The 20397-nt window shown below is 39.3% G+C and overlaps 6 protein-coding genes across 7 annotated transcripts; 4 read left to right on the top strand and 2 right to left on the bottom strand.

Moving 5' to 3' along the window:
• Positions 1–3076: 3076 nt before the first annotated feature.
• LOC108148059 (casein kinase 1-like protein 12) lies at positions 3077–4965 on the bottom strand. Its single transcript, XM_017274912.2, has one exon. The coding sequence runs from the start codon at positions 4778–4780 to the stop codon at positions 3779–3781; it is 1002 nt and encodes a 333-aa protein (XP_017130401.1). The 5' UTR covers positions 4781–4965; the 3' UTR covers positions 3077–3778.
• Positions 4966–5214: 249 nt separating this feature from the next.
• Positions 5215–5652, top strand: LOC108147760. Its single transcript, XM_017274491.2, has one exon. It carries the CDS (start codon positions 5227–5229, stop codon positions 5650–5652), a length of 426 nt encoding a protein of 141 aa, XP_017129980.1. The 5' UTR covers positions 5215–5226.
• A 102-nt stretch (positions 5653–5754) lies between these two features.
• On the bottom strand, positions 5755–9519 carry LOC108147759. Of its 2 annotated transcripts, none has more exons than XM_041710432.1 (2): positions 9234–9519; positions 5755–9174 (listed from the first exon to the last, which is right to left on the bottom strand). In XM_041710432.1, exons 1-2 carry the CDS (start codon positions 9400–9402, stop codon positions 5828–5830), a joined length of 3516 nt encoding a protein of 1171 aa, XP_041566366.1. In that variant the 5' UTR covers positions 9403–9519; the 3' UTR covers positions 5755–5827. The 2 variants fall into 2 exon arrangements, with proteins under 2 accessions (XP_041566366.1, XP_041566367.1); XM_041710433.1 differs by having other exon boundaries at positions 5755–9171.
• Positions 9520–10928: 1409 nt separating this feature from the next.
• Positions 10929–11770, top strand: LOC108148060 (probable proteasome subunit beta type-2). Its single transcript, XM_017274913.2, has 2 exons — positions 10929–11089; positions 11144–11770. Exons 1-2 carry the CDS (start codon positions 10999–11001, stop codon positions 11686–11688), a joined length of 636 nt encoding a protein of 211 aa, XP_017130402.1. The 5' UTR covers positions 10929–10998; the 3' UTR covers positions 11689–11770.
• A 441-nt stretch (positions 11771–12211) lies between these two features.
• LOC108147758 (odorant receptor 23a) lies at positions 12212–13405 on the top strand. The gene is made up of 2 exons (XM_017274489.1): positions 12212–12927; positions 12982–13405. Exons 1-2 carry the CDS (start codon positions 12212–12214, stop codon positions 13403–13405), a joined length of 1140 nt encoding a protein of 379 aa, XP_017129978.1.
• Positions 13406–13448: 43 nt separating this feature from the next.
• LOC108148061 (probable proteasome subunit beta type-2) lies at positions 13449–14736 on the top strand. The gene is made up of 2 exons (XM_017274914.2): positions 13449–13637; positions 13836–14736. Exons 1-2 carry the CDS (start codon positions 13541–13543, stop codon positions 14369–14371), a joined length of 633 nt encoding a protein of 210 aa, XP_017130403.1. The 5' UTR covers positions 13449–13540; the 3' UTR covers positions 14372–14736.
• Positions 14737–20397: the final 5661 nt, after the last annotated feature.

Here is a 20397-nt window from a genome sequence, read left to right as displayed (position 1 = left end):
AATGAATTCCATTAAAAATATCAGATTCGATCATCTTGTTAATTAAACCAAAGGGAAATCAAAATCGAGTTTCAGGGTTTATTAGTTGGCTTAATAAATACACTAAAAACTAGTCAGTTTACAAAAAGGGAAAAGATATTTTTATTATTTTAAAGTTGAAAGCTTAAGAAATTTATTGTTTTTATATATATTTCAAATTATACTTTTGAATCCTGAATAAAAATAAATAAAATACAAAACTAATTAACAAAAAAGCAACTATGAGCAAACATACTTAACAGAACCTTTTTTACAATCACCAAACTTTTAAGAGGTTTTTGGTTGGTAAGGTGGCCACATATCCTTGTGCCCTATATATGTACTATATATGTATACCCCCACTAACTTCCAGTTCAGGGCTCGATTGGCGTGCCGAATGAATGGCCCCGGCCAACGGCAGAGTTTTTGATTTTAATTTAGATAAAGTGCGCTATGGAAATCAGTTTCGCTGTAACTTTCCCAGTTTATCCGGGGCTCCAATCTCGAGCCCCAGACAACTAAACACTCCATAAATACAACAACAGCGGGGGGCGTGGCAGATCGGGAGGCGAGCTTAAGGTAAGCTGTAAATTGCACGCTTTCATGTAGATAATTAATCACCGCAAGCATTCGGCAAGTTGTTCTATATTCAGGTAGTCCTGTTGTGCAAAATGAAACGCTTTTCGCTTGCCATTGAAGATTTCAGTTTGTGGCAAATGTAAATGCAGTTTCATGCAAATTTATTCCTGATCTAATCCGTATAATTTTAAGTTCACAATGGTGAACGGCATTGTGTTGTCCGAGATTTATTGGCGGCGCCATTTTCGGAGGCATTCGCGGAAGTCAAATCAATTATACGCCCTGTTGGGCACTCGATGCACGAAAGGAAATTGAAATTATTTGATATAAATTAATGCAATTAAGCATTTGGCCAAACACGACGAGGGATTAGGGCTTAAAATAAATACAACACAGCTTAAGTGCAGAATCTGATCAAAATTGCCATATATACTATGAGGGAAAATAAGAACAAAGCATATAATTTTATATATTTTTTTTCTTTTCAGTGAAAAAGTTTTTGTTCTTGTTAAAATTTTTACTAAATCAAAACAATATTCTGAGAATTTATATTCCTTTAAAGCTTGCCATTCTGTGAAAATTATTTTTTCATTTACCAATTTAGTATTTGTGAGAAAATCCACATTTTGTATTAAATCAAATGGAATTCCCGTTGATTTAAAATAAAATAAATGTATCTAGCCAAGAAAACACATTTATAAAGTGTACACTTTCAGTCTCAGGATATTGGTGAAAAACAATCAACCCTAACTACGAGGATAAAAGTACTCGAAATGCTTTAGTCAGAGCAGCTGGGACTTTGGACCTCCACGTGCATTTCTTAGAGCGTTTGCGATTGCAAATGGGCAAATATTTAAATGTAACTCAATTTCAAACGCAATATGCGCTTCGAAGCCAAGCGCTCGTCCTTCTCCCGTAGTACAGAATATTTTGATTTGATTTATTTATAAGTTCAATTTGTGCACATTATTTTTCCAATATTAAACTTTGATGCGGATGCAGTCGAGGCGACTGAAGTCCACCAGGGAATGCAAAATGAAAATCAATTGAATTTACCAGTTGGCAAGTGCAAAGCGAATGCCCAATGAAGATGGCTAATATTTGCGACTATGGTTGGATATACACAGCACTTACATTTGAGGAGAGTGAAACAAGAGACACACACACACGTCACAGAAAAAGTTGTGTCCTTTGCATTACCAACCCCAAGCTTTCCTTGTCGGGTTGGAAAACTTGCAGGGAAAAATGCAAGTAGAGGCACAATTGTCGGGCGAAAAATAAAAGAGCACGTTTTTTTTTTATGAGCCACTTCTTCAGTTGTGCTGCACATAATTACATGAAAAGAAAATTAGTGTCGAGATTCGCCTTGAGCGCCTCTCCAGGTGAAAACTTTTAATGAGCAATTTTCTCACAAATTCCCAAGTGTTGCCGCATTTAATTTTTTAATGAAAGAACTTCTTTTAAGCCGCAGCCACAGAGAGTGGAGATTTCCATTCCGAGCACTCTTCCCTTTGAGTTCTTCAATCAGTTTCGGCTTCATTTAGGACTCGCATATTTATTCATCCTTTGGCATGTTTTCGAAGTGCGTAATTGAGGGCCGGTGGGTGTGGGTATGGGATGGACTACCTCCATCTAGGTGTTTGTTTTTATTTATCGGCGGCACAGAGAGCGCCCTGACCCATGTTAATGGCCGATTGACACGCCACTTGGCCTTGATGGGGCTTTTAGCTCGCCTGGCACTTGACTGCTGCTCCCCGAAAAACAGAATGCTCCACACTCTACTCAGGATTGATGGTGGGGGAAAGTGCTGGGATAGGGGGTTTTCCCACACTCGATGGACGAGGTGCTAAGCGAGCGTGCTGATTGCTGCCAATTTTGATAAGGAGTCCGCATTAATATTTCCCTTGCGTTGGTGCCCACCGTTTTGTCCAGTCCACTGATACACTATATGTGTAGCTATGACTCATTAACACCGCAAAATTCACACCTAGCACTGAAGATAAGTCAGGAAATTACACACAACTATTCCGCACTTGAGTTTCTAATGTGAATGCTTAAAGTATATGTTAATTTTTTGTCATTAAAAAATATGAGAGTGTCGGCAGTATTTATAAAATATTTATTGATAACTCCAGAACTCTCAATAAAAATAGGTCATATTTATAAAAGTTTTAACATAAATACCTAAAACCTTTTATTTCCAAAAGTATCAGCAGTAACCATAAAACACTTTGATACATACATAATAGGAAAAATGCACATTTAGTTTAGTCCATAATGAATTATGACAATAACTTCAAACCCACTTATAACCTGTCTAAGAAAAGAAAAAAATACATAAATATTTTGAGTTTCAAACTTGAAACCTTTGTGCAAAACGTACTGATCTAGTCTTCCTCTCCTTGAAATTTAAATCATAAAAGGATTTTAACTTATTTTCGTAAAAGTACTAGTCTTCCTCTCCTTGAAATTTAAATCAGAAAGGAATTTTAACTTATTTTCGTAAAAGTACCAACAAAATTAGAACTGTTTTTAAAACAGATCTGGAAAAATCGAAGATAAAACCAAAAGGATGGCCGACTGCACTAACATGTTCAGGTGCCGCAAGGCAGTGTTAATCCTATCTGTGGATCCATATCCCTGCTAATGGGAAGCTGGTCAAATTTGCTGCCACGTAAACAGGCAAATAAAAGAGCCATTTGGTATACATATTTCCATATTCATAAATCTGCTGGCCAGCAAACTTCGTCTAGCCACGTCCAGAAATCGACATTTCCACATGCTCCAGGGAATTGTGGGTGGATGTGTGAAGCCAAGTTCGAGGGTTTTGCCTGTCGACTAAATCAAGTGTCTGTTCGGTGTCAGTTTAATTGCAAACGTAAATTGGATGCTGTCATTTGCTACGTTTTCATTTGTTCAAAACTTGCTAGATGCCCAGATGCCAGCCCTGCTGATGCTGAAACTGTGCAGCAGCAGAAGGAGCAGCAGCACCCCATTGACTTTTGCTGCCATTCTACCCGTTCTGACGGACATTGCTGCCAGCTGCTGCTCGAGAATCTCTCCTCCACCCGAATCTGCCCCCAGAATGCAAACGTTGCACAAATCCCAGCTTTGTTAATTGGACTCATTTTGGTAGCAGGCAGATTGTGTATTTTAAATTGGCATTTCTGACAGGCCATGGCTACAGCATTTCTATTTCTATTCGTGTTTCGACTTCCCCCTCCTCCTCCTCCTCGAGTTTCTCCTGGGTCAGCTGCTCCTTCTTATGGGTAAGTGTGTCCCAGTCGTATATCTTGTCGTTGGTGATCTTCAGACTGTGGAGTAGATCCAAAAAGGATCGCCTGATGGCCTGGTAGTTGGGCTGCTCCTCGAAGCCCAAGGCACGGCTGTATTCAATGAAGTGGAAGAGCTCCTCCGGATAACCAAGGCACAGGTCGTCCAGCCGCGTGGACATCTTCATCTCGGCAATCATCTCGTGCTTCTGCATCTTGGAGTTGGCTTTGAGACCCTGCCAGGGCAGGCTGCCCCTTAGAAAGTACATGATGACATAGCCCAGCGACTCCAGGTCGTCCCGCCTGGATTGTTCTCCTCCAGTCAGGGCATTTATGGAGGCGTAGCGCGCAGTGCCAGTCAAGCGGCTGCCCATCATGTGCCGTACATGCTTGTTCTCCACCACATTCCAGTATCGCTTGGCCAGACCCAGATCTATTAGGTATACACGATTCCTGGTGTCGCCTCTGCCCATCAGGAAGTTGTCGGGCTTGATGTCGCGATGAAGAAACTTATGGGAGTGGAGGAACTCCACCCGTTCAATCATCTGCTCCGCCAGCATGAGCACCGTTTTCAGGGAGAATCTCCGTTCGCAAACGTTGAAGAGATCCTCCAGCGAGGGACCCAGTAGCTCCATTACCAGCACATTGTACGTCCTGGCCGCTTGGAAATGGTAGACCCTTGGAATGCCAGTGCCATGGCGCAGTATGTTATACAGCTGATACTCGAAGCACAACTGCCTGCTGCTCGCATTACTTTGCTCGATCTTCAAGGCCACCAGGAGCCCCGTCTGGCGATGCCTGGCCTGGTAGATGTCCCCAAAGGAGCCGGAGCCCATCTTCTGGTTCACCACGTAGTCCCGGATGCTGAACGAGAGGCCCAGATCCACGTCCATCGGCTGCTCATCGCTCATTCTGCTTGGAAAACTAAAAACAAACCACTTTTAATTCTTGGAAATTTAACTTTTCTACCGCACCACAGCGTTGTAGTGGCTTATGTTATCGATAAATTTATTTACGATTGGGGCCTGTCACACTGTCTAGCTTTTTGTGGCTGTTCGATTACCATAAATTAATAAATAAATAAAAACGAATAATTAGAGAATAGCAATTATACAAATGATTTTAAGTATAAATGCTGTCAAAAATGTTTGTTAAACAAAAAAAAATACATAAAGTTGCTATCACACAGAAATTGAATTCTTTTACAAGGCCTTTAAAGCTTTTCAACTTTTTTTTATCATGTTCACACGGTTCACATCTTTTGAAGTTTCAAATTTAAATTGTAGGTATCAAGCTTACCTTTGCTTTTGTGGACATATTCAAAATATTTAACCTATAGAAGAAAGAAAATATCAAAATGTCGGCAGCAAAAAACGATCTAAACAATTCAACAATTTCCCAGGAGTTTATATTAATGCGTCCCGAATACGATTTAAGAGTTAACCAACTGGAACGAGATGTTTACGAGTGCGTCAGAATTTTAAATAATATTAAAAGTACTAAGGATCAGAAAGCATCTAAAAAACAATCGGAAGCCGCGAAGTTCTTAGCCTGGGAGTTCAATTTGAAAGATTTTCCAGTGGAGAACATTGCCATCCGGCTTAAAGATGGCCACGTTTATCTTCAAGCCTATAAAAACGATATGGATATCAAAATAGAAATTTTTATGCCAGAGAATGTGGATAAATCGAAAATATCAGCCATATTGACCACGCGTGGTATTCTTACCATATCGGTTCCAATCGTTTTATCTCTTTCGGATGAACAAAAGCTTATGTCTTAATTTTTTTTATTTTATTGTATTTTTTTTTATTGAGCTTTTGCGATTTATTATTTGTTTTAAATGAAAAAACAAGATTTTAATAATTATTATTGAACTGTTCCTATAGCTTACTGTCAATGTGCTGAGGACTAGCTCTAAGACACAGTCCCTTGGAAACAAGGTCCCTAACTAATAATCAATTTAATAAATAAGTCTGTGGCTTAGAGAAAGGTGCCCAGCAGACTACAGATTTTGGCCGGTGAAATAGATTTGGATTGAAATTCGGACTGGGTTGGCTTATAGTACTTTCGGGAACATAGGGAAATATCTTTATGTGCGGAGTAGGTCGAAGAAAAGGCCTTTGAGACTGAATTCGCTCTTCGGTTCTGAAGCTCTCCATTAGCTCCCGTTTCAGTTCCTCCACAAAACTCCTTCGGCAGGAGGATTCCTCATCCCAATCGATTATAAATTTTGGGCAGCAAAGATTCCCTCGGATACCAGACTGCTTGGGCGCCAGATCCTCAGTACTCTGGGTACTACACTTTGGATTAGGATCGGGATTGGAGGTAAGTTGTATTTTCTGTAGACTTCGGCTTTTATTTCTGGTATTATTACTTTGCGAAGAACCACTTGAGCTTTTACTTATCTTTGATTTCGAACTTTTGGGTGACATTTTTAGAGCAAATTCCGGTAGACTGCTAATTTTCCTCGGAGGAACTTCAATTTTTCTGTCATTGTTAATTGGAAAATTGTGACTCTGAGATTTTTGGCATTCACTTTTACGGCCTGTATCCTGATTTTCCTTTGAGTAAAGCGATGATCCGCTTATTAAACTTCTGGAACTATTTGTTTTTAAGATAACCCTTTTGGGAAAAGTCGTTTCGTTTAAACTTGAACTCTTGTTTATATCGCTTTGGAATAAGGTCGGTGGTCTGGAAAACATTTCAATTTTATTTGGATGGCATAATCCAGGTCCATAAGATCGGAAACTATTGTATTCTATTCTATTGGGTTCCTTTTGTGTTAAGCTCCATTTGATGCTGTTAAGATGGCGGGGGCAAAAGTTTTGCGGAGGTCTACTTATGTTTAAATCTGGTGGCTTTGAAATGGCTTCAATGCTTTCTCTATTAAAGATATAATTTTCAGATGTCCCAGTTCTTTGATTTCTAGAAGAAATACTTTCCGAACTGTTCGATGTGGAGAAAAAAGTATTTTCAGGATTTCTGACATTCTTAAACGTATTTTCATGACCTCCACGCAATGTGCTATCGCTAGATCGTGTCGATAAAGAAAGATTGGGTGATATACCTATTTCATCCTCCAAATTTGAGTCTGTTTTTTCTATAAGATCATTACTTTTGCTGGATAAACCATGACCTCTTATAACTTTGGATGATACAATCCTAGGGCTGCCAGTTAAACTAAAATCTGTTGCTTGAATCGTAAGGCAGACATTTATTTGACTTGGTTTGATTGGATTGCCATCACTTTTACGAGGACTGCAATTTCCACTGGACTCCCGATTTGATACTTTACAGGAATTCCCATTCCCATGGTACAGATCACCAATGGGTCTGAAATATTGACTTGTTCGTTTACTTAATCCACGATCATAGTCATTGTTATTTACCTTCGAGCGGTGGTTGGTCGAGCTCAATACGTTGTACATGGAGTATTTATGGTAAATCTCATTATCATTTTCGGGCAGCTGGTTGCTTTTTCCCCTGAAAACTGTGGGATAATGGCATCCATTTCCCATCCTGGATAAATCTTTTTGGAATACATTTTCGTTCGAAGGAACGTTTTTATTTTCCGCCTCCAAAGATTGCTTACTTGTCTTCGGTGAGTTTAAAGCAGAGTCGGGCTTTTCTTTGTGATAACAAGAATTGTTGTTAAAACTCTTCGATCTTTTCAAGCAAGTTTTAGACTTTTTAAGAATTTTCGACATTTTTTGCCTCAGCGTCTTGCATTTCCTATTATGTTCAACATCATAATAAGATGGTTCTGGTGTAAGTAACTTATGCGTTGTACAATCGCCATCTAAATGACATGTTTGCTCTTTTGTTTTGAGATTTGAGTTTAAGTCACTAGCTAAAGTTTCAAAGCCCGAATACGATCTTTTTGGTATATAATCACTTTTTGGCCTGTGCTCCTTTTTCTTGTAGGGTATTTCAATAGTGAAAAAAATTGACGATTGTGTTTTGGCGCTTTTACGAATTCTATGTGGAATCTCAGAGCCCACATTTAAATCCTTAAACTGAACAAAGTCTACAGACTTCTTACGATCAGCTAAACATTTACGATAACTCCGATTTTTGTGACGATCAGATTTATCCAAATATTTAGGAGGTTCAGTTTTTAAGCTCATCTGCGGACTGAGGACTTCATTTTGGATGTTAATAAGGTTTTTTCTAAGAGGAATTTCTTCTGTAAAATGAATGTATCTTTTTCCAGAGGCTATTTGAGAAGTATTTTGTTTATAAAATCTTTCGCCTGGCTCATTAAAATGCAGCTCATAATTTTTGGGCGGAGCAAGACCTAAATTAACTTTGGATATTCTATCGTCTTCAATAGCAGCTTCTTTAGTCTCCGCATGGTGATTATAACTTTTTCTAGGTGGAATTTTCTCTGGTTGGTAATTTATTTCACATCTTTTATATTTCATTTTTGAAGGATAGTTTGAAAAATCGGTTAAATCCTTGTAGGAGGATTGATTTACAAATCTTTCGTACTTAGCTTGTGGTTTTGGAAAAGGTTTCCTTTGTTCGTAATACTCTGGGTAATCGTAATGATTTGATTGCGCATATTGGTTTTGGTAGTTTTTAGTTGGTTGCTCTTCGTAATTTTCTTCATAAATATGCACTGGCCCACGGGGTACGGGATATATATTCCTATTTTTATATTCTTTGTAGTCTTGAGTATTATAATTTAAAGCATATTCGGGTGGCAAAGATCCTGAAGTTTGTCTGTGCATTCTTATTGGTCTATACTCGTAACTTCTTGATTGTGGATCTCTATAATCTCTTTTATAAATATGATAAGATTCTTTGGGATGACGATGATATCTTTCATAAGGTTCTGGTATGTGAGATTTTCGATGTCTTGTAGTATAGGGACTTTCATATTTGAAATACGTATTTGGCTTATGGTAATGTCTAGGAGCTTCCTCTTCTTCAGAACATTCAGAGGCTAAGTCGATCCTACGGCAGGGTTCAAATTCCGCTTCCTCGTAGTATTCATCAGGATATTCATTTTCATATACCCTTTCACTTTCGTAGTCTGGAGAGAAATGAAAATCCGCGTAATTCCTTGAGCGGTATGGGGAAACTGATTCTATTTCACCAATACCCCTTCTAGCCTTAAAAGTTCTATAATGAAAGTGCCTAAGATTGTCGAAATAGGCAGAATTAACTCTTCTGCGTCGCTTATAAAGCCCGTGATCGAAATCATCATGAGTATGAGCATAGAAATTATTTGGTGACCCAAATGACATCGCACTTTCCGTAATTGGAATATCCAACCCTCCGCCGGGATTTCGTCCTGCTTTAGTATTTGTACATTCGAGTTAGTAGACGCTTGGGAAATGTCGTTAATCAACTCACGCTTTTCATTGCAGTCCAAGGTCCTTGGCGTCGTAATCTCGTTTTGGCGGTCACAGCACACTCGCCCTGAAATATCGACATTGAAAAATACTAATGTCCGATTCCATTCGTCCTCATTCTTGGTGCTCTCAAATCGGATTAAGCTCCGGTCCGTCATCGTAAATGTCATTTTCACCAGCCCCGGAACTCATGCTCCCCCAAACGTCTGGAATTCAACTGCAAATTTAATTCATATCGATTGTTTGTTTATGTCAGTTTATTATGTTTTTATTTTTTCATTTGATACTCTTTTCAAATATGTAGGCTTAAATTGATTATCAATTCGTTTTCATAAAATAGTTGAGTTGGCCAGAAGGGAAATTCGACTTTTCAATTTTTGAGTTCTGTTACTATTTTAAAACAAATTCATGGTATTGCCAAAGGGTTCTATTAAATTTTAATAAATAATACATATATTTTGTTCTATAGAATCTACACTGAATAAAAAAATGCAGTTGTAAATATAAATATCTGACTATTGAATTTAAAAAATATGTTAAATCAAATCATAAAATACTATTCATATTAAATTGCTTTATTTATTATTAAAATATTTTAATAAATGTGAAATATATTAGATTTTAAATAGTTCCCATTTGACTTAAATGCACCTTGTTTAAGTTGAATATGATTCAATTCCGAAAATAGTCAAATGAAACATTTTAAGATAACTAAAATCTGCAAAAGATGAAAATCATAGAGACAAATATTTAATTGATTACAAAATACTTGAACTTACTTCATTTTATACCAGTGTAGCTTTTTGTTACGTAGGGCGATGTTCTACAATATATGTAATTGTGTGATAGCCAAAATGAGACCTTCAGCCTAGATTCCTTCAAGTACCTGAAATCAAGTTAAGTCCCGCGACCAGCGATCCATTTTATAATCCCAAAAAACGGCATTAACTTTTGCTTGCTTCACAGTTTGCAGCTCGCTCATTTAATTGCAGGATAAATGCCTGAAATGGCAAACACAAAGGATGTGCGAACGGCAATGAGAATCTGAATGAGGATGAGGATGGAATGGTCGTCATTACTTGAAGTGTGCTAGAAAATATGTTTTTAATTGCGGAAATATTTCCATTTCACAAATAGATGCGATAATTATTCAGAATGGCGCGAATTTCCATCACATTAAAAATGCAGACAATGGGGGTATAGTAAAATGCAGCTAGCGGATAATGAAAATCGTGTTCAAGTGCGGAAATGCTGAAAATTATTTCAATGAAACACAACTAAGTGCTTTTTAAGTGCCCCCAATGGTGGCACAAGCCAAACGGAAATGGACGCAGACGAGATTGGTTGGGTGGCTTGTTTTTGGTCGATGGCGCGGCGAAGTGGGAAGGACTTTGGTGACAGGACACGCAGGATACTTACGACCCCCGAACATTTTAAATGCAATGAGAATGCGACAGATGCGTGATGTTATATGGTACGAAGAGTACATTGGTAATTCAAGAATACTTGTTTTTAAGTAAGTTGTTATAATTTCAATAATTGATGGATTTTCTGTAATTGTAAAGGTGGTGAAATTGTATTTTATCATTTGTAATTATTGGTATTTTCGATTAGTTAAACTTTCGATTAGTAAAAACTCCTTAAAAACTCCATTAAAATCGGTTATTAAGAGTTAAATTATAAAGAAGGCCTGGGGATCGGGTACTCAAGTAAACTAAATATTTAATAGAAAATCTCACATCTAACATATTTAAGATATATTTAAAATGGAAACGATTTTGGGCATTAAGGGTTCGGATTTCGTCATGCTGGCCTCGGATACCATGAAAGTGAAGTCGGTGATGTTACTGGATGATAGTGAGTGGCTACTAAGTTATTTAAAGAGTTATCTTAAGGGGAATTTATGTATAGACAACTCAAAGATCTACCGCCTGACGGACTACTCTATGCTGGCGGCTGTAGGACACGGTGGCGATTCGCTGCAGTTCTCGGACTTTATTCACCGTAATCTGGAGCTCTACAAAGTGGCCAATGGCTATGATCTCACCATTCGCGGAGCGGTTCACTTTACTCGGACCAATTTGTCCGCCTATCACAGGAGTAAAGTGAGTTACGAAGTGGCACTTTTAGTTGCCGGATATGATCCGTCTGGTGGTCCGGAGTTGCACTACATCGATCAGTATGGTTCCTCGGTTCCCATAAACTTTGGTGGCCACGGATCGGGCATTAAGTTTTGCACACCCATTTTGGAGGAGTTATACAAGCCTCAGTTGGACCGGAGGGCCGTCTACAATATCATCGAAAAATGTGTGTCTGAAATCCATAAAAGACTCGTGATCAATTTGCGCAACTTCGATGTCTTCATGATTAGCCGAGAGGGCATTACAAAGCTGGATCATATCAACCAGCAGTCCTTGAAAGCCGAAATTATGGGCAATCCTTCACCACGAAGATAAAGCATGAAGTTGTTAATCAGTAACTTTGTTATATTTTTTATTTTTCTAATATTTAAATTAAACCACCATATGTAATTTGAAATGAATGAAGTGTTCATATTTGATTCAAAGGGGCAACTATGGGCAATCCTTCAACAATAAAATAAACATAAACTACCAAATATTACCTCAAGTTAATAAAGCCATTTTCCTACGTTTCTTATTAACCCAATTAAAATTTTAGCCATTTAAGTGGTAGTGTATTACAAAGAACGACATAATTTTAAGAGTTATCAGCAGCTGCATATAATAGAATAATTATAAAAAGTGTTTAACGAATTCACCCCAAAAAAGGTGTCCTTTTTCCCAAGTTTTGGCTATGGCTCGGTACTGTCGATAAAAAATCGGCCTTGCAAAGCACGATAATGATTTAATTTGCCAGTTAATAACCCCTGGCAAATTGTCCAAATGGCACAGAAAGGTGCTATAAAATGGGTTACCACCTGACAGGGGTAAATCAGTGAAGGAAAATCGGGAAGACGAAATGGAACTCAGCGGAACCCCAAGAATCGACTACTTTCGTAAACAGGTGTTGGCTTGGAGAATCGCTGGCGCCTTTGATCTCAGCGAGGGAAAATACTGGAGTTGGGCCATGGTGTTAAACATGTTTGTATTTTTTCCAACGACTTTGCTGATGATGTCGCTGTTCAGCAATGAAAATCCGATGGATAACAACATAAACTTCAGTCTGACGGTCACATCGCTGGCCACGTTCTTAAAGTTCTCGATCTACGTGACCCAACTGACGAAATTGGTTGAGATTCAGGAATTAATTGCGCAACTGGATGCTCGACTTTCTGGGGAGGATCAGTTAGTCCGCCATCAAAAGATGACCCGTAAACTGCAATGGATGTCCAAGCTGTTCATGGTTATCTATTTATTTGTTATAATGAACATAGGGATTTCGTTTGTTTTCAAGAAGGAGAGAAGTTTGCCATTACCCATGCGACTTCCCTTCGACTGGAAAAAATCGATGACTGCCTACATTTGGTCGTTGTTACTCGAGGAAATTGGTATTTTCTTTCAAGTCCTGGTGAATTATGCTGGGGACTCGTTTCCACCTTCAGCATTGTGTCTGGTTTCCGAACAATGCCAGTTACTGATTCTGCGTATCTCAAACATTGGATATGGTTCGAAGAGTCTTAAGGAAAATGAGGAGGATTTGCTTAACTGCATCAAGGATCAGAACACACTCTATCGGTATATACTTTATATTTATCTTTATTTTTTAATTACTATTTATATCCCTAATAGCTTATTGGAGGTGATCCACTCCTTTATTTCCTATCCCATGCTGGTGCAGTTCTTCGTGACTGGGATTAATATTGCAGTGGCCAGTTTTGGCTTAGTTTTCTATGTGCAAACTTTGGCGGAACGCGTTTACTACGTGTGTTTTCTATTGGTCTTCACCGTGGAGACCTATCCACTGTGCTATTATGGCACCATGGTGAAGGAGAGCTTCGCAGAGCTCCACTATGCGGTTTTCTGTAGCAACTGGGTGGATCAGAGTGCCGTCTACCGAGGAAACATGCTGATCCTGGGGGAGCGGACCAAGAGGCAGCAGCTCCTTCTTGCCGGCGATCTAGTTCCAATCCACCTAAGCACCTTTGTGGCCTGCTGGAAGGGAGCCTACTCCTTTTTCACCCTGATGACCGACAGAGATAGTCAGGGTTCCTAAAACTTAAACAGTAGCTGGGTTATTTTACTCAAATTTCAATAAATCAAGTAGTAGCACACAGTACATAAGTAGCCACAATAAACACACGCACATACACACGGTGGAAATATCACTTAAATAAAATTTATTGTAACCATGGCAATGGAAACTATTCTGGGGATCAAGGGACCCGACTTTGTGATGCTCGCATCGGATACGATGCAGGCCAAGTCCCTAATTTTTATGAAGGATGGTAACTATATGGGATTTGGATTAAAGATAGCGATTAATAAAGCTTAAAATGCACGCCTTGTTTCAAGAAAAAATGTTAAGACACTAACACACAAAATAAACATGGTTTTAGCTGAGCTTCAAACTTAATTATTTATTTTATTTAATTATCAGTCAAAAGAATTTGATTTATATTGACATAAACTCACTTAACATTTAGATCAGTCAAAAATTCACCGCCTCTCGAACTTCAACATAATGGCCACAGTGGGCGATGGCGGCGATACGCTGCAGTTCACGGACTATATATCGAAGAACCTGCACCTGTACAAGGTTGCCAACGGTTATCACCTGAGTGCCAAGGCAGCGGCCCATTTCACCCGGAAAACACTGGCGGATTACATAAGGACGAACACACGGTACCAGGTGGCAATGCTGCTGGCAGGATTCGATGCCGTCGAGGGTCCTGACCTCCACTACATCGACTCCTATGGCGCCGCTCAGCCCATCAATCATGCGGGCCACGGATGGGGCAGCATGTTCTGCGGCAGCATCCTGCAGAGATTCTGGCACTCGCAGCTCATCCAAGCGGAGGCCTACTCCTTGATGAGGAAGTGCGTCCTGGAGATCCAGAGGCGTCTGATCATCAACCAGCGGAACTTTGAGGTATACGTGGTGGACAGCAACGGAATGCGCAAGATGGAGGCCATCAATCCGGGATCACTCAGCAAGGAGGCGATTAGCCTGTGCTGGTAGAGCTGGAAACATTTAAATCCCATCCTAATGCCTAATAATTGTGCAGTTGCTTTTTCGGCAAACTTTCACTGCGTTGCTCGAACAATTTCCCAGGGATTAGTTGACGTGACCGGCTTGGATTTGAGTGGGTGGGAGCGATGTTAGTAGGGCTACTACACATGCCATGGTCGACTGCCTCCGTGTATTAGCATATGTGGCCTGCTCTTGTTCGCCCAGTGAGCCATCTGCCTGAATGTGGGTGGCTCTGTATTTGTTTGCGCAACAATGACAAAAGCTCCACTCGAAAAAAATTATAGTTGGGATTATTAAAAATATTCTTTGGAATGAAAAAAAACATTTCTGATTATCAATATAGAACTTAAAAATAATAAGTAATCATTCATATGTTTCAAAATGGTTAAAAAAATAAAATACCTTGTCATGAAGTTTTAATTTTAAATGTTTAAATATCATGTCCAAGAATGGTTAAAAGTGACAAACGCTGTAGTAGAATTTTTAAAAGTGAACAGAATAAATTTACAAAATTTACATTTAAGAAATATATATTTTTTGTTTTATTTAAAGCCCACAACGATTTTTAAATTGGTGTTTAAGATATGATAATTCTTGAAACTAGAAATACAATAAACACGAAAATACTCCTGATTTATAATTTATTTCCAGTGCATCCTTCACATATATATGAAACGTCAACTGCTGCGAATCGGAAGCAGAAAAGCCAACATGTCTCTATTTCCCATTTGAACAGCAGTCCGTCAGGCTGTCGTTTGGTTTGCTTTGGTTTGGCGAAGTGAAGGGAAGGGAGTCGTCAACAGAACTCATAAAAATGAGCACAGATTGCTGCAAAAATGCACTGCATTGTTCGTTGCTTAGTTGAGGTCTGAGTCAATGGTTTTTTAGAGCTGCGTTGCCAGCGTTTTTCCCGGATTTCTATGCCATCCAGCCGGTTCTGTTTGTCTGCCAGACGTGGCAGTTGCCATTGCTAATTGGCCGCACATGACAAAGTATCGTCAATTGAGTGGCTCGCCCACTTGCGGTGATCGGAACCGTGAAATGTCAATAATTACAAAGGAAAATTCGGCTGTCGTGGATACATGATGCTCCGGAAACAGTCAGGCTTTAAAAACCGTCTTTGAACTCTGCAATTAGCCCTTGAACCTTTAAAGAGACGCCTCTTGAAAATCAACGAGAAGGTCGGGCAAAATTTTACTATTAATGAAAATGATAATTTATATGCACCGTAATTAAAATTCTCTTCATAAATTTGTGAATTCATATGATAAGACAATTTAAATTTTAAAAATCCACAGCACTAAAAAATTTTGCTATTAGAAATTAGTTATCAATTTATGCAATAGTAAAAAATAAGCATAAAAATGATCAATCTCATAACGATGATAGAAATGTAATTGATTTATATAAAAACCAATAAAATTGTACAGGCAGTGAAAAACCAACATATTTTCGTTTTTTTCTTTTATTTAAAAGTTTTCCTGTCGCACTGAGAACTTTTGTGGGGAAAACTTTTGACATGTGAGCGTCTCAAATGAACGCGCCTGTCTCAGGACACCTGTCTCTCTCCCCTTTTTTTTTCCTCCTCCACCTGAAGCTGTGAAATATATTCACATCCTTGTAGGGGGAAATACTTTGGTGGGTGGAGGGGGTTGGAGGCCAGGAAGATAATGTGCTTGTAACCCCCGTGTCACTCCCCCATTTGCCACCCCACTCCCCCTCCCCCAAAAACATTCCATGCCGCAATTTGTGACGTTTAAGGGCGCAACGAGGCAGCGACTTCCTGACAGGACATTAACTTCCTCACATCTTCTGAGTCGCTCCTTCCGACTGTCTCACTGTTTGCTGCTCTCTGTTTTCTCTGTTTTCTGTTTGCGTGTGACGACTCTGATGATGATTCATGATGATGATCCTTGCAGTTTTCCACGCTGTCATTTTTCATGGTCTTGGGGGGCGGCGGCTTGGGGGCGTGGCCTGGTTTAGTTGCCGTTTTTCGACAGCCTATTAGTTTTTATTATTTGCTGCAATTAGTTTTTCGGCCTCGACTGCTCGTCTTCTCAGGCTCTACTCGCTTATGACACTTTTATGCACATTTTTCAACGGAATGAGCCTCATCTGTTGCCGCCGGCTATGTGTTCTAGAATACACCTGGAAAAAATAATGAAAAGAATAATATTTGTTAATTTATTTTTTAATAATGGTTTTAAATATTTTTTTTGACATTTTAGCCCATTACAATGTAGCTTGGCCAATGAATACAGAATTTATCAACCAAATACTCACATACTACCTACTTTAATTTCTATAAACTTTATTTTGTAGATTTCACGCTGTTAAAGTTGCACTCTTAATAATTTTCTTGGAAATTTTTCCCAAGTGTACTTGCTGAATCTGCTGTTTTTCTCGCCGGCATTGACAAGAGCCAAACAATGGCCGCTGGCTGGCTGGCTGGTATCTATGATAAATTATGGCCAAAAGTCAAAGTCATCAATCAGTGGGCCATGTTTTATTTGCCGCCCGTGGCCATTTGCCATTTGTTTGGGGCCAGAACCAGTGGCATATGCAGCTGCAAAGGGGGGAGGGTCAGGGGTCGAGTCGCTCCAGAGTGGCCAAAAAAGGATTAAATATAAATCGCAGATGCGTAGACGACGGACCACCAGGTGTCGGTGGCCGGGCGACAAGCATTTCGATTTAATTTTCATTAAAATTCAGGCATTAAATATGCAAAGGGTAAACTGCGGCAACGTACAACGTTCGTTCGGCCCCAGCCAAAAGCCCATTAAAATTCCTTAAAGACGGGCTCGCCAGGTGACTCCTTTTCATTCTCGAGTGCTTATTAAAATTGCAAAGGTCCAGGATTTGCGGACATTATGATGCGGTGGCTGCGAATTTATGCCGGAATGGTCGAGGCCAACATCAGCTGCGTTCTCGTTCCTCGACTGTTTAATTATGCATTTTTATCTGAAAGTCGTTCTGAGGCCAAGTCGTTTTTCGTTACGAAAAAAGGTAAACCTCTGCCACTTTGCCACTTGAGATATGAAATGACTGCAAATCCACGGGGTAAGCCAAGAATATCCGTGGTGGAGCGTGAATAAGCCGGTGGCTTCTCGTTGAGTGACAGATATCCGCCAACGTGGCGGATACGCAACGTTGTGATTGAAAGCAAAGCATCCACGTGTTGGTGTATCGATTTGGCCGCTTGAGCTTGGGTATTGATGGCGTCGCCACCAGGAGCATCGTGTATCCCGCCAATTGACAACTAAAGTTGCAATTAGGAGCTCTGACAATCCCTATTTCACCCTTCTCCAGAGCTCCATTTTCAACCACCGCCGCCACAGGATTACCGAATAAAAAAGGAAACTTTTTACGAGAAACACCTACATGCACGCACTGGGATCGGATGGAGGTTTTAGTTATGCTGGGGAAATGCCTTGGGGAAATTAGTGAAAAAAGGCAAATGTTTTACGGAAACCTCTGTTTTAAGGCTCTCAGTTTATGACACCCAGTTACATCATTTAAAAAAAACCCTAAAAATAAGTTTGCAAATGGGGTTTTTTTACCACTTTTGTTTTTCTACTTCTTAATATTTACTTTTCGGCTCTTAAGGAAGTTTATTTAAATTACCCACTCTTCAAGTTCGCATATACTGATTTTTGTCTGTGAATGTCCAAAAAAGTAGCTATTGCCATGGGATTAGACAACTGCCCGAAATTGCAACTAGCATTACAGTTGAATCACCGATAAACGGCCTATAAATCACCCACTTGGCCAGCGATCGCGTCAATATTCGCCTCTTATGCAACCAATTTTATTTCGTTGCACTCGACGGACATAAATCACGACTTCTGATGGGTGAAAACGGCGGGAAATTGGGTGAGGATGCTGTTTCTGCAACAAAATGTTGCAGGCATTAAACACCAGCGATGGCGTAATTTATGGGTGTGTCAGGATTCCAGGCTCGCGATGCCCGGAGACAGATGTGACATCAGCAGTGACCATCGTGACATTAATGCGGCTCTCCGGGCGTCAGCTTTCCAATGCTAATGGATTGCCATCGTGAAATTGAAGAGTAGGCCTCTGTAGGACTTTGAGTTTCTCAGAGCTATGCTATCCTCTTTTACTAAATCTTTCGAAAATTTACACTTTATTAGTTTTGTGGAAAAGTAAATAAAAATAAAATTTAATAAGGGCGTGTGGTATAGAAGTCAATAGGATTTGGAAATTAGAAGTAAATTCGTAGACTATTTACATTTAAATTTTGAAACGAATTGAAGTTGTATACACATTATATTTATAAAAAGCACTGAAATTACTTGCGAGAATATATATGTGTATCCAAAAATATTTTCTCACCTCCTTTGATCCTTTTAAGCCAACATTTTCACGCGACCATTGTTCGGCGAAAAAGTCTTTATGTGGCCATGTGATGAAGTCCCTTTCCAGCAAAACCATTCCAAGTACATCCATGTTGATAATCCCTTAGCTCGGGCCACTCCACGCACTGCAGTCGAATAATAAAAAAAAGGGGGAACGGCGCATAAAAAGTTGCAGTTAAACTTTTCAGCATTTGTCAGAGTCAGAGGATTTGTTTGCCTTTGGGGCTGGCCAATGCCAACATCCTGCCGGCATCCAAGGCCTGCTCCTTGGAGGAGTATGTATCCTCCTACCCGTCCATTTGTTTGTTTATTTTGCTCGTTCCTACCACTATTTGTTTTCTTTCCAATTTTGTAATTTCAAACTTTTTCTATTGATTTCTTGGCACGCATGAACACCTTCAGCAGAAACGACAGCCAGCAAAGTTGCCAAGTTCCCTCGAGAGAGGGGTATCGGGGGGGATTCAATTTAAGTTGCGGGGACTCCCTCATGATGACCATGCGTGGCAGCAGTGCACACAGGAAAAAGAAAGGAGTCCATAAAAATACTTAAAAAAAGAGGGGGAAAAAGGAAGTCAGGAAAAGAGCCAAAGGACGAGTGGAAAAAGTTTCCAATGCACTTAACACTCTGTTTCGCAGGCGATGGCTAGAATCGAGGAAAAACTGTCAGTGGCATTGGCAACACATTTATTAATGTGTCAATCGGATTGAAGACTTTCCAAAGCCAACCGAAAACGATAAAGTTTTTGGACAGAAAAAGATCTCTGGTTGAGGATAAGGATTTTATGTTTGCCAAAAATTATCAAAAATTATTTTTGTCACTTGTTACTTATACAAAGAACTTTCAAAAGTCTTCGTAATTGTTTCTTGGCTTAGCTAGAAACGTGTTGATTAAAAATATCTTTTCCATATATAATTACGAATGTTTAACAAAAGAACAATTTGTTTGAAAGAGTATTTTCTTAACAAACTTAATAATAAAGCCCAGCAAATATCTTTTTAAATAAAATTATATAAACGCAAATCAACAAAATCAATTTGTAAAATCGGATTAAAGACTTTCCTTAGCCAAACTAATGCGATAAAGTTATACAACTTTTATGGAACAAAATTTAAAGAATTTGTTTCCAGTTCAGGGAATTGACAATTATCTTTCGGAAAAAATAATGACTAAAAATATCTTTTTGATCGCTAAATTTGTACAACTACAAATGCCTCTAGGGATCTTATCGCCTACCTTGTACGTTTTAATCAATTTTCCAACAGAAATAAAAACATTAGGAAGCACAAAATGATTATACGACCCGTCCCCAAATCCCAGAACCGAAACCCATTACCCCTCCAATTCCCAGCCGCAAAGGAATTGTAATTATTCGAATTGTTACTCGTCGCTTGCCTAATGACTATTAGCTAAATGAAAACATTGCGTGCCGGCGACATTTTATTCGAGTGCACCCACCAACAACCACAACCGAAAAAAAAATGGAGAAAAACCCATCCGCCCCAAAGCTTTATTTGCTATATTTCATGCCTGCCTGCACTTATCTCCGATTGTCCATCGCTGACTGACTCCGGCAAATGTAATTTGGCTTGGCCGTGGCGCTTCGATTCCACTTTATGTTCTAATTACTTGCACAACAC

Source organism: Drosophila elegans, unplaced genomic scaffold, assembly GCF_018152505.1.
Source record: "Drosophila elegans isolate 14027-0461.03 unplaced genomic scaffold, ASM1815250v1 contig_814, whole genome shotgun sequence".
In the NCBI taxonomy this organism is placed as follows: Eukaryota; Metazoa; Arthropoda; class Insecta; order Diptera; family Drosophilidae; genus Drosophila; species Drosophila elegans.
The sequence above is the reverse complement of the archived record's forward strand: the minus strand, read 5'-3'. Positions and strand labels throughout refer to the sequence as shown.